Source organism: Melampsora larici-populina (assembly GCF_000204055.1).
Source record: "Melampsora larici-populina 98AG31 unplaced genomic scaffold MELLAscaffold_24, whole genome shotgun sequence".
NCBI classification, from domain to species: Eukaryota; Fungi; Basidiomycota; class Pucciniomycetes; order Pucciniales; family Melampsoraceae; genus Melampsora; species Melampsora laricis-populina.
This window is the reverse complement of record NW_006768788.1, coordinates 1052696-1065540: the sequence shown is the minus strand read 5'-3', so window position 1 is coordinate 1065540 and position 12845 is coordinate 1052696. Positions and strand designations below refer to the sequence as shown.

Genomic DNA, 12845 nt, shown 5'->3' with positions numbered 1-12845 from the left:
GAGACAAGTGCCTAACTACATATGTCCAGTCCTTTCGGATGAAGGACACAGATGCACCAATGAACGCGTGAAGGTTCCCCTTCACGGTCCACACATCCTGAACTAAGCAAAATTTGCTATCTAACTCCTACAAAGGTCAAAAGAAATGTGGTCAATCAACTAGTCTGGTAATAATATACGAGAATTGAAACAACAATAATTGAAAGATGGAATGTTACCTTGAGCTCCTTCTCAATTACCAAATCCCTGAGGGAGAGATAAAGTCGCTTGGCTTCTTCAGCTGACCACTTTCGACCAAAGACACGGGCATCCGGGCACATCCAATACATAATAGACTTGAGGATCGGGTCGTTGATGCGTTTGAATGGTAACGCCTGAGCTACTTGCCATACCGCTAAGCATTGATTTAAGGTCCGATTTGAAAACTGAGGTGCCGAGGTTATGAAAGACGCCAGAGAGCCTTGATGTCCTTCCTGAAGATGTTGATGACGTAGCTCGGATACAGTTGGAGGGAGCTTTGCACCTGCTGCAATAGCCTGTGCACGGCGAGGACACCCCGCTCCTGACTTACCAGCTTGATTGGAACCATCACAATGTCCCTTAAGATTCGATCTACGTGAGCTCGCACTCACTCGAACAACCTTCCTGCACCAGAGGCATGGATAGGACAGTCCGGGTTGATCGAGTGGCTACACATCATAAAGTGTTCAATATCAGCAGTGATTCATATACTTATGAATAACTAAATAGAAATATTAAAGCTTACATCATTTTTTCCATGAGTAGGTGGTCCAAAATGTTTGAATGGACAATCATACTCCTGAGGCACCACCTGGTTTCGTTTTCTTTTGCGGAGCCGCAAGTTGTCTTCATCCGAATCTTGGGCCAAGTCCACGTCAGGAGGGCCCACAGGTGCATGATCCTGTAAGTAAAGTGATAACATTCAGAGATTTTGATATATACAAATAAGCGATGACTATTGAAAAGAACTTACATTGCTTATGGGTTTGTCAACTCCAGCATCGGAAACCGAAAGAGAGCGGGCTCTCTGGGTACCTGTAGCCTATGATATGTACATATAAAGATGAAATAAGTATATATGTGAGACAGATCAAAAGAGATGAATCGAAAGAGATTGACCAAAAGAGGAGATTTATCAAAAGTGATTGATGAAAAGAATATGTAAAGAAAATGACTTACGGTAGATGTAGAAGATGCACGTGAAACCGTTTTAGATCGTCTCCGAGCTGGTTCACGAGCTGGTTCACGAGCTGGTTCATCGCCTGGCAAAGAGACAGAACGATCGCGCCGACGATGGACATGCGCGTCCCTGACATCTCGGACCCCGCCAAAAAGACCACGGCGAGAGTCAGAAGACGGCGTAATCATTCCAGGGGCTTGTCTCGCCGGTGTAACTACACGAGATGAGCGTCTAGGAGCAGGGTTGCCGTGATCGGTCTCGTATCCAGACAATACAAAAGAATTGATAGTCGGTTGCTTGTGCGATGTAGACATGTTCAAGATGAGGTTGTTTGGAATTTGGTTTAGTTGATAGATAGAGGTTATAATGGGAATGGGTTGGTGTGGTTTGAAGATCTTCAAATGAGAAAATTGATAATGGGTAACGAGATTCAGAGTCAGTCAAGTGAAATACTATGAAAAACTGTAGTCAATGCTGGTGAAGTTGGAAAGGAAGCTCACCTTTGTATCCCAAGAGCACGGTCGATGAGAGATGCATCTGTTGTCAAAAATGTTGAAGATGTGGACATTCACATTCAGATCGATCAGATTCATGGAAACCATACACGGAGACTGATTTGATTTGTTCGGTATTGAGAGTGATTTGTGTTGAATGATGGCTTGCTGACGCCAGATATGGCGGTACTGATCGAAAGATCGATCGTACTTCCAATGTTCCATAATTGATCATATGGAGTTGGGTGGCTGAGAGGTGGAAAGTCGAGTAGCTTACAAGATAGTGGGGAGGGCTATCCAGTGGCGAAAGGCGCTGCGGAACAAATCCCGGGCCCGGAAAGTTGGCGTGGGGCGTAGTGCCCCAGTTTTGCAAATTTCGAGTAACGGGGCGGCAGCCCCGTGCCGCAGCTCCGCGCTACCGTTGGCGCTGCGAGCCAGACTTGCCTGGACCACTTCCTTCATTATCTTGCTGATTCCTGTTGAGTTGGAGCAGAATTTTGAGGCTCCCTCCACCTGTGCGCCTCAGATCCTTCGGCACTTAGTCGACCATACAGATGTACTGTACGGTCGGCTACGAGCCCCAATGGTATACGCAGACGTCTGCAGACTCAGCAGATGTCCCACTTCTAGCACTCCTAGAAGAAAACCGCTCTAGTATCCTCTATTTCAGCTAAAAACAGTACATTTCCTCAAGTTTTGTGCCTTTAACGCTGCAGGATGACTAATGCCGTTTACATCATCTTTCAACGGTCTGAAAGTACATGGTGCAGACAGATCTGCATCTGTATAGTTGAATTACAGACACATCTTACACTACACCGACACAACTACACAGATCTGTCCGCATCGCTCCAGACAGATCTGGCCCTCTCAGCCTGCCAAGTCAAAGAACGCAGACAGATCTGCGTCTTTATACAGACGGATCTGGCACTCTAAGAAACAACCAGATGGATCTGGATCATGTATCTCCATAGCCAGACACATCTGTGTAGTCAGATGGTTCCGGCTCTAATCACCGTTCCCCCTAGATATGATTACGAATCTTCAAACCACAACCCGGCATGAACTTTCAAAGATTTGGAAATCTTTGATGTTAGTCGAATCGAGTCTTTGGGTACATACTTGATCTTACTTCCTCAATGATATACATATTGACCTGTGTCGTCCTTCACAATTACTAAACAGAAGTTTGATACACTTTGAGATCCTACAAGATCTATCTGATCTCATCGAGCTTTTCTCCAGGTTGACTAATGACTCGAAAATGCTGATTCAAACCATTAGTACCCTGATGCGATTTGTCAACTTGAGCACAGTAAATTTTCACAACACTAAACACAACCAGGTGAGATGTGGTCATTCGGAGGATTGAGCCCAAATACACACTTCCAAAAGGCTTGCAAACTTACAAAAGTCAAAGTCTGATGTGATCTCATCTCAGAAAACGAGCACGTGTGTCTCGGTTGAAGTTGAATAGATGTGATCAATACAATTCACACAACTGATTAAACTCCTATGTATAACTTTCAAGATCATGACACGCTACATTTTGCAGATTTTTCAACATCAAAAGCAAAAGACATTGCTTTGGTTAGTGAGTTGAAGTGGTAATTAACCTTACTCAGATCTCACTGCATAGGATCCTCGCGGTGTCATTATAATCCGTGTTCATCACAAGGATCAATTCTCACAAATACATATCAGATGAGTGTGCTTGCAACAACTCGGAAGCTAAAATACTATCATGTATTTCACAAAATACAACGTTGAACTAATTGATCTTATGTTAGATAATTGTCAAGAAATCTTCAGTTGACAAGATACAGTAAAGTAGACTGTCTTGTGTCATAGAATTTGAAGCGATTTAATTTGATATAGATAAACTGATTTAGAGTCCCCATTTAAGACATCCCACAACCTGCATTCCCATTAGTAGACGAGTTTGTAGATTCATTGTTGCCACCAGCTGAGTTATTACCAGTGTTAACTTCATTGTTACCGCCAGCTGAGTTATTACCATTGTTAGACGAGTCTGTAGATTCAGTGTTATCACCAGGGTTAGACGGTACAGGAGTTGCTTGTGGGACCTGCTTCACAATCTTGAACTTCCCCATTGGTGAAGTCTTCAATCCAATGGCGTCGACCCAAAGTCTTCATCCCATCAAAGCCACGTATGAATTCGTCGTCGGTCATTGCTGAATCGGGACTACGCTCAAAGTTGACATTGATCTTGTTCTTCTTGAATGCGGCCACCGGATCAGGGCCTCGAGGAATTCCGTTTGGTGGCGCATGACCCAGCGCGTTCACTTCCCAAGGAAGCAGTTGTATCATATCAGTCAATAGGCTGTTCAGAATAGAGATAAAATGAGAAAAAACGACTGCTCACCTATGTTTAGAGAGATCAGCTCTGTGAGCTGAGCCTTCTCAAGATCACACTTGTTTACGCGGCGTCGCTTTTGGACATCTGACTCAGCGTCCTCTTCAGCAGCCGCGGCGTCCACGTCCTCGATAGTGTCCAACTTCGATTGAGAGTAGATTGGGAATATTGCCTGGAAGTTGTGACGCCGCTTCAACCACTTACTAATCTCAGGCCGAGTAGTTGCCTCTTCACACCAGCCAGGACCAAGAGTTTTGCTGGAGGCGATGATGTAAAAATCGAAGTTTGTTAAGATGGCCTCCTGGTTTAGCTACATAATACAAGCAGCAAGGGGTGAAACAAAGCGAATGAAGTCAGAATGTATTATATTCTGACGCAATATCTTTGAATATCAAGGAGGATGAGACAACGAGAAAGGGAACTACGGACCTGATGTGCTCTTTTTTTGAAAGCTTGTAACGATCGTTGCTCCATTTGGCCAGCCGAAGGAGCTTTGTTATGCTCGCGGTCTTTGGCCACCTTGGTTGTGTCAACAAGATCATCATAAAGTGGTCGGAAACGTTGTTCTTCTTCTTCGGTAAGCTTGGGCACCTCAGGTATGAGTACTTCGAAATCGCCAGAGGTCTGATGATCAGCAACTCGGATTGCCGAATAATCCGGATAGCCTCCTAAAGCAAAGAAGATTCGGGACGAGAAGACCAGATTCTCATCGTCAGTTAAAGCTTCGTATGCCCGACGATTGGCTGAGTTCCTTCTGCTCAGAATTTCACTAGCATTGGGATCGTTTCGTGCAGGCACTATAGGACACATAAGAAGTGTCAGTGTGATAAGAGTAATTAGGAGGATAAATGAAAATATACATACTTGCTATAGTGTTGGCAGCTTTGGCAAAGGAAAGGAAACGAAGCCACGGATTTCCCTCCCGACTGCCATTAAGAATTCCACTAGACCATGGTAAAGGTTGTCAATAAAAAGTTGTTTAGAGATAAGTAATTTAAAGAAATCAAATTACTTACACCTTGCGTTTCAAAGTGTCAACACTAACTTCACCAACCATGGCAAGCATGTTGATGCTATGAATAAAAGCCGTGTAAAGGGCGGTTGCCTCGGCAACAATCAGGGGACTCGGTTTACTGTTGTTAATGGGGGATTGCCTGGCGAGTTGTTCCTCAATGCGCGGTAAAGGCCAGAATTGCTTCTGTAGATTGTAGTTGTGAACGGTGACTTTGTGAAGTTCAAGCTCGGCAGTGGCTGGTTGGGGATCAATTGTGCGAGTAGGCTGGGTAAGAGGTGGAGATGGTGGTCGAATATCATCAGGGCGAGGTTGCGAGTTGACACGGTGACGTTTGGTTTGATTGGTTTTCTTAGGTCGATTGTTGAATTCCGCTTGCACTTGAGCTTGAGCTTGGCCTCTGGTGGTCCGACGCATGGCAAATGGGGGATTAGTGAAAAGGCTATATGATATGAATTAGGGATGTGGATATGAAGCTAAGAACAATGTAGAAAGAAGATGTGTCTGGCCTGAGGGGTAAGTCCGATGACTATGGCCATTGGACCAGACGGATTTACTGCGCAGCCAGATACAGACCTATCTGCTTCTCCGACATTTGGACCTATAGAGTGAGTCTGGTTCTGTATCTGAAATCCATCTGGGTTTGTTTCAAGAACATTGAATCCCACCATGTATATGCTGAGCCTAGTGTACACTGCGTGAAAAACCCTGTCGGAACCGGCCCCGCGACAGCCTGTCGCCCGGCATAGGTATATAGTTACATAGCCAGCGACAGATACACTTTTGGCCAGCGACACTTCAAGTTTTTGTGCGACAGTTGGTTCGGTTTTGCGACATCTCATCCCTGTTCAGCTCATAGGTCGGTGCTGCGACACCTTTGCCCTTTAACCGATCTTGACTTTGATTGTCCAGCTTATTAGATATCACAACTCACCTCAATTTGCGATCTCATTTCACCACGTCCGACTTTGGATTCCACCTCGTAGCCGATCCATCTCCATCTTTCAATGGGAGATCCGCCGAGTAAGTACCTTTGTCATCTACGCTGATTTTAGGATCAATATCACTCATTGACCTCTTTGATTTCTCCCAGAAATCATTTGCACCTGCTTGCAATGTGTGATCAAAACATGCACGGGTCCAGATGGAAAAACCATACAAGGCCAATTTCAGTCACGTAGAACTCAACTGAGTCATCATCAACGCGATATCAGACTACCTCAATTACCTCATCTACCCCAAGCTTCACACTTGACTTCTGCAAGAGACAATAACGATAGCGACTCAGATTCAGTAACATCACAAGCCGACTCAGATTATCATCATAATGACTCAACGCCTACTGGTAAGCTAACTCACTTGATCAGAAACCAGGTTACTCAAGCTAATCCCTCAATTGCCATCAGTCATAACCCTCATTTCGATATTTCTCGCTTGGCTTCATCTTTTCTGCGGACTTAGTCACATCAACTGTCAAAAAGCCCGAAGGTTTGTCTTGCGTATAACAGACATTGTACAGTCCGAAAGCAAAACGAAGGAGCGAAATGATTACACTCGTGTCCCCAAGGATATCCGTACGATACTCAAACGACTAGCCATCATACCTGAATTAAATGAACAAATCTGTTGTCCTGCATGTTTCTCTTTGTATACCCCGGCCGAAGCACCTCAAACAATTAAAAAACAAAGAGAAGAGGAAAGGGGTTAGGGTCGTCAATGTAGAACTGTTCACCATCAAGACAAGGTTTATGAAATGGGTATACAAGAGTGGAAAGAGTTCTAGAAAAGACGGGGGAAAACAAATGTATGATGAGCGGTGAGAAGACACCAGATCGTAGGGGTATATATACGCAAGCAAGTAGGCTGGTGAGATCTTCAGACGGCTCGGGTATGACAAGACCCTTTGAGATTGACCGCTCATGTGACGAGCTTCCCCTTCAGGAAAATTTGCCATTGTGCTGTGAGAAAATAAATGAAAACAGTGAGGGATGTGAAAGGAAAACCGGACTAACCTGGCCTGAGACGTTTGATCCTTTACGTCACTGATGATTTCAACTGCTGCTGTACTGCTAAAGTCGTTCGAGATTTGGAGTCTGGACTGCTGGAGTGGTTCGAGAAGGATTTGGCGGATCCAGATCAAGAGGTGCGATGAAGAGGGAAGAAGGGCGAAGGAGATGTCGCAGGCAGATCGGAGGGGGAGTGGGGATGAGATGTCGCAAAACCAAACCAGCTGTCGCAGGAAAACTTGAAGTGTCGCTGGCCAAAAGTGTATCTGTCGCTGGCTATGTAAATATATACATATGCCGGGCGACAGGCTGTCGCGGGGCCGGTTCCGACAGGGTTTTTCACGCAGTGTGTAGTGGGTTGTGCGAGCAGTGGAGCATGGTGTTGGTCTGATGGTGCTGCAGGGGCTTTGTGTTCAAATCCCCTTGGAGACATTTTTGAACAACTGTTAGTTTCTAGCCAACTTGATTGGTTTTTTTTGTTTCATGTTGAGATAAATTTGCAATAGATAATATATGTGAGTATATTGCTCACAAATTTCACAATTTATCATATGATCCTATTGCAGTACCCAATGCTCATGAGAGCAAATCTTTCCATTGTCTTTGAAGCAACCAAAAAAGTCAATTAGTCAGGTATGTGATTTTACGGAGTGCTTATGAAACTTTGTTTGGCAGTTTTTTCATGAACAAGCGGTGGGATTTTTATTCCTATAGGGCGATAGTGAACCTATTATATGTCTTTACACCAGAATATTTCTCATAGTTGGACCTAGGATCCAATGGAGTGAGCAATTCCATCAAATAGTACAGTTTGTAATTTTACGGAGTGCATATGAAACTATGGCAGTTTTTGACATACACTAGAAGTTGAACCAGATTTTCAATTCTGTAAAGTGGTAGTAAGAACTATTGTATTGTATTACAACAAATCATATCTTAAATTTGTACTTCAGGGCAAATCAAATGATAAAAATCAACAAATAGTACTGTATCTGATGTTACGGAGTGCTTATAAAACATTTGCAGTTTTTGACATCAACTGAAAGTTGAACCTGTTTTATATTTCTATATAAATATTTTAGGAACTATTGGATCACATTGCATCAAATGGTAGCTTACAGTGGCACTTTGGGGCCACTTAAGTGGAACAAAATCAACAAATAGTACTGTGTGTGTTTTTACGGAGTGCTTATGAAACTTTGGCATTTCTCGACATAAAATGACAACTTAACATGTTTTATATTTCTATAACATTGTAGGAGAAACTATTTTATTGCATTACAACAAATGTTATCTTACAGTAATACTTAGGGACTATAGGAGTGATAAATGGCACGTTTAGGGAGAGGCGGAGCTCCAATGAAACTTGGTCAATTTTCAAGATGAATCAAAATTTGAACTGGAATCATCTTTGGATAGCATGGTGCTAAAAAGTGATCAGGAGTTTGAATCTTCTTTTTTCATAAGTTTTTTTTTGGTGCAGGTGACACAGCATATCATATACTTGGTATGGTGTTAATTCAGTATTTCACCATTGGGAATTACCTTGACTCTGATCTTGGCTATATATGACAAGGTTGACAAAGCTTTTTTTGGAAGGTGTGCTCTTTGTGTGTTCAAAATTAAAAGCCATTCAGTCATTGGGACACACAGTCAGCAAGTAATGGTTTGTAACAATTGCTTGATTTCCTATCAAAACATGCAAGCTCAAGTTTGGAGAGATATGAATGACTTTTCCAATTAATTGTTATTCATTATTTCCAATTAATCAACCCTCAATACCCATGTGATTGAGGCAGCTAAGCAAATTGATGAACACAGATTCAGGTTTTCGAAGTACGGGTATTGGGACCCTTACTTTGAATGTAAAGGACATTACACATATTTGAGCCTAAGGAAAGCACACATATCATTAGCTATTCAGCGCGTATAGCAATTATACCAAGCTGAGCATATCTTCTGCTGACTGTTATTAACGGAACATTTGATTTTCTTCGTGCAATGCATGAACAGTTTGATTGAAATAGATGAGATAGCATTGTGGGTTGCTTTGAACCCACAATGTGACACCTATTGAAGTGCTGAAATAGATGAGATAGCATTGTGGGTTCAAAGCAACCCACAATGTGACACCTATTGAAGTGCTGATAGTGCAAAGTGACAGATTGATCAGACAAACTACTCTAATGAAGTTCATATATAAAACAAAATGAAAATGAAATGAACAACTTAAGAAGTGTCCCCCAAATTGATAGAAGAAGGATGTCCCCCCCCTACGGACAGTGGAAAATTTGCCCCTTTTTTGAATCTTCAAACCACCATCTACACATCCTTCACCCCGGTCCCAAAGTAGCTGGAATCCCTGCGATTGTACCATTTTCACCGTTGAGGAAACCACAACATGCCAACTTCGTCAAAGTCAATTAAGCTCCCTCAAGCTCGGCAAAAGAAGAAAGCCAAGTTACACACCGAAGCATCTCAAACAAAAGAACGGCTTGAACAAGCAGCCCACCTGTGGTGTGAACGCAAATTCGACAAACTCCATCGTGATCACCTTGCTAAGAACAATCCCCCTCCTCCTAACCCCCCCAATCAACTTGCTGCGGTCGAAAACCCCAACGAAAACGAACCAATTGTTGCAAATGACCTGAACCCAGATGACGTAAATATCACCAACAAAAGAGAAGACAAGGTCCCTCAAGAAGACAATCAACATGCACGTAACATGGGTGAGTTTGTAGCAGCCCCTGCTTACTCGAGACAAAGAGTAAGAGAGGAACGTGCTTGGGAGCGAAACATGCGTTCGATGTTCATCACCTGGATGCGATGCTCAAGCCTGACTTCTCAATGGGGGCACAAAGCAAATTGGGATCGGAATCATTTTGAAAATGAATCGTGTTACTGTCCGGGGAGTACTAAAGTCAAGCGCCAAGTGGATCTAGTGGACCTTTGTGGTAATCAATACCTCACTTTTGATCACATTTCATCATTTCATTGCTTACATGACCAACCAAATATATCAGGTCGCGAACAGAGGGAGATAGAATTTTGTAGTTGTACACCTGATCAGGTTCGACTTATTGCCCAGGGTTATCTCGGAGGCTCCCCAACCCACCCTTGAACAGCCTTCTCTCTCAGATTACTGCGAGCGTACCACATCTTATGGAAATACAAACCAATCGGAATCCAGCCCTTTGCTTTGGCCATTGACGAAATATTAGATGCCTTTAGTGCTGTGATAATGGTTAAAGGTACAAACCAGGTGTGTCCAAGTTTTTTACGAATCGTTTAATCAATTTCGATTTTGTTTTGATGAACCAATTTTGAGTTTGTTTTGATTATTTAATTTTGTTTTCTATCCATTTCTCTTATACTTATCCCCAACACAGCCTCGACGATGGAGAAAACCTCTATCTTGCGCTGTTCACGCCTACAGACAACTTTTGAAGATGCATGAGGAGTTGAAAACGCAAGCACTTGAAATGAAACCGATTGAATCACTGGCAAGCATCTGTCCACGCTGCTTTGGACCCGGCGAACGATCCAAACGAGAAGCAGAGCCTGATTCGATAGTGTGCATGGATGCGAACTTTCAGCAAAGAAGACATGCGGCTGCAAGTCGAGAATCAAATGATATCGCACCAAAAATGCCTTCCTTGTTTCTCAGCGACGAATATGTTCAACTGTGGGCTGACCGAGCCGCTGCCAGGGGACAGGTAGATGAACATGTAGTGCGTCCACTTGATATCAAATGTGTAGAGCTTTTTGTTGTACATTAGAGCACTAACATTGTTTTTCAAACAGGATCCGTACACCCAGCAGCACACTGCTGCTGCAGACACCCGAACTGGCCAAACGTGGCGAGCATGCGACGAAACTGGTTTGATGGCATTGATATGTAGGCATGACCAATGTCTGTCATACATCAATATTGTGAGGAGCGGCGAGAAGTATGTGACAAATAGAAGTGGCACAATCGGCCGGTATCAATCTGACATGATCTATATTTTGATTCCAGGTCTTACTTTGCACATGCCTTGCTAGGCTCTATAGTAGATTGTACAAAAGAGCCAGATCAGCCTCTGTGGCGCTTTGGGGTATTGTATGACATTGGTTGCACCCTGGAAAAGGGTATCAAGAGGGTGAGACTCTCGTGTATTTGCTGAATGAGACTGCCAGAAGATGACAATTTTCATCTGGACTATACACAGCACAATCTCTTTGTTGATGAGCGTGCCAATGCTCAATTCAAGTTTGGTACCAGCGCTTTCCACGCTTCTGTCCATCGGTGGGGCTGTCAGCTTGAATACAATCCCCGACTCAACCTTGGTTGGGGTTTATCAGATGGCGAAGGGTGCGAAAGGAACTGGTCGTTCCAATCATTCCTTGTTTCTCAGCTTCGATTTGCTACCAAACAAACCCGAGCTGACGCATTGCACTTGCGAGCCGGTCATAAAAACAGTCTTGGTCTCACAAATGCGGGTATGTGATTACTCTGTTGTGTAATACACCTCAAAAGCTCATCATGTTCTATATGACAGCTTGCCTGATGTCTAAGAAATTCGATGAGGTTTTGAGGGATAAGCGTGAAACACAAGCAAAACTTACCAAACTAGAAGCATCTCACCAACTTAACGTCGAATACTTTGCACAACAGTGGGAAAGGCAGCGTACTTGCCAGCTTCAATTGATGGCGATCACTAACATTCAACAGCTTGAAAATCGATTAGGCCGGCTAATTGAACTTGAGGAGAATTTTCGAGAGGCCCAGTGTGTTCAAATATTTGTCATCTGTTCCTATCCGTTCCCAACACACTGATACACAAGTATCATGTTTTCGGATTTTTCAATACAGCGCTCGACTTGCTTTCCTACGAGGACAGCGGCGGCGCACATTGTCAGAAGCTGAACATGCTGAGCTGGCTGCTTTACCAGCTTCGGTTGTGGCTTTTGAGCATGCAATCGACGACATCGTTGCTGAATTGGGGGGAGAGGAGTTTCGGGACATGGCTGAGGTTAGGCGTGCGTGGATCACACTGCACTGTACTGGAAGTTTTTTCACTGCAAACTCACACACCAAACTCACACACTCTTCAAACCTCAGACCCATGTGCACGAGCGCGTTTTCGAATTCGCTTGGCAAAACAAAATCTGTACGAAGCTAAAGTGGGAGTCATTGAGCATCGAAAGAAGTGGGATCAGCCTGGTATCGGTTAGTGACCTCTAAAGCTCAACCTTACATTTAAAAATTCATGTTTTTTTTTTTGGATTGACAGGCACTACAGATCAAGAGCGATATAAGACTGCAATGGTCAAAAAACAGAGCAACTTGAAAACTAAGTGGACAACTTATGACTTTCACATAAAGCAGTTTCACACACGGTTTCCAGATGAGGAAGCATTACAGCTTCCGACTTTTGAAGAGATCTCACACTTCAGCCTCGAAGACCCATTTTGGAACATCGGTCACTTAACCCATCCTGACGAGCTATGGGCTACAGATGTGACCACTCAGCGTTCAGCATGAGCCCCGTTTCCCGCGGGCTCGGGGATCTCCGGCTTCCGTACCGTCGGTACGGTGCCTCGGGCTAGGTATCTCAGCCCCCCGGCACCGTACCGACTCCGACGGAGCGGGGACCGGGCAAGAGTATGAGGATCCCCGGTTTTTATCGGGGAACCGAGCTATAGCAGAGAGCTGTAGAATCGAGGGCAGATAGAGAGAAATGAAAGGTGAGGAAGGCCTCGTAACAACTCA

General features: G+C 43.9%; 1 protein-coding gene across 1 annotated transcript; it reads right to left on the bottom strand.

The window, feature by feature from the left end:
- Positions 1 to 3753: 3753 nt before the first annotated feature.
- Positions 3754 to 5501, bottom strand: MELLADRAFT_88094 (uncharacterized protein; the record flags this gene model as incomplete). The annotated part of the gene is made up of 5 exons (XM_007411257.1): positions 3754 to 4001; positions 4082 to 4382; positions 4502 to 4869; positions 4937 to 5016; positions 5089 to 5501. The coding sequence occupies 5 exons, from the start codon at positions 5499 to 5501 to the stop codon at positions 3754 to 3756; spliced, it is 1410 nt and encodes a 469-aa protein (XP_007411319.1).
- Positions 5502 to 12845: the final 7344 nt, after the last annotated feature.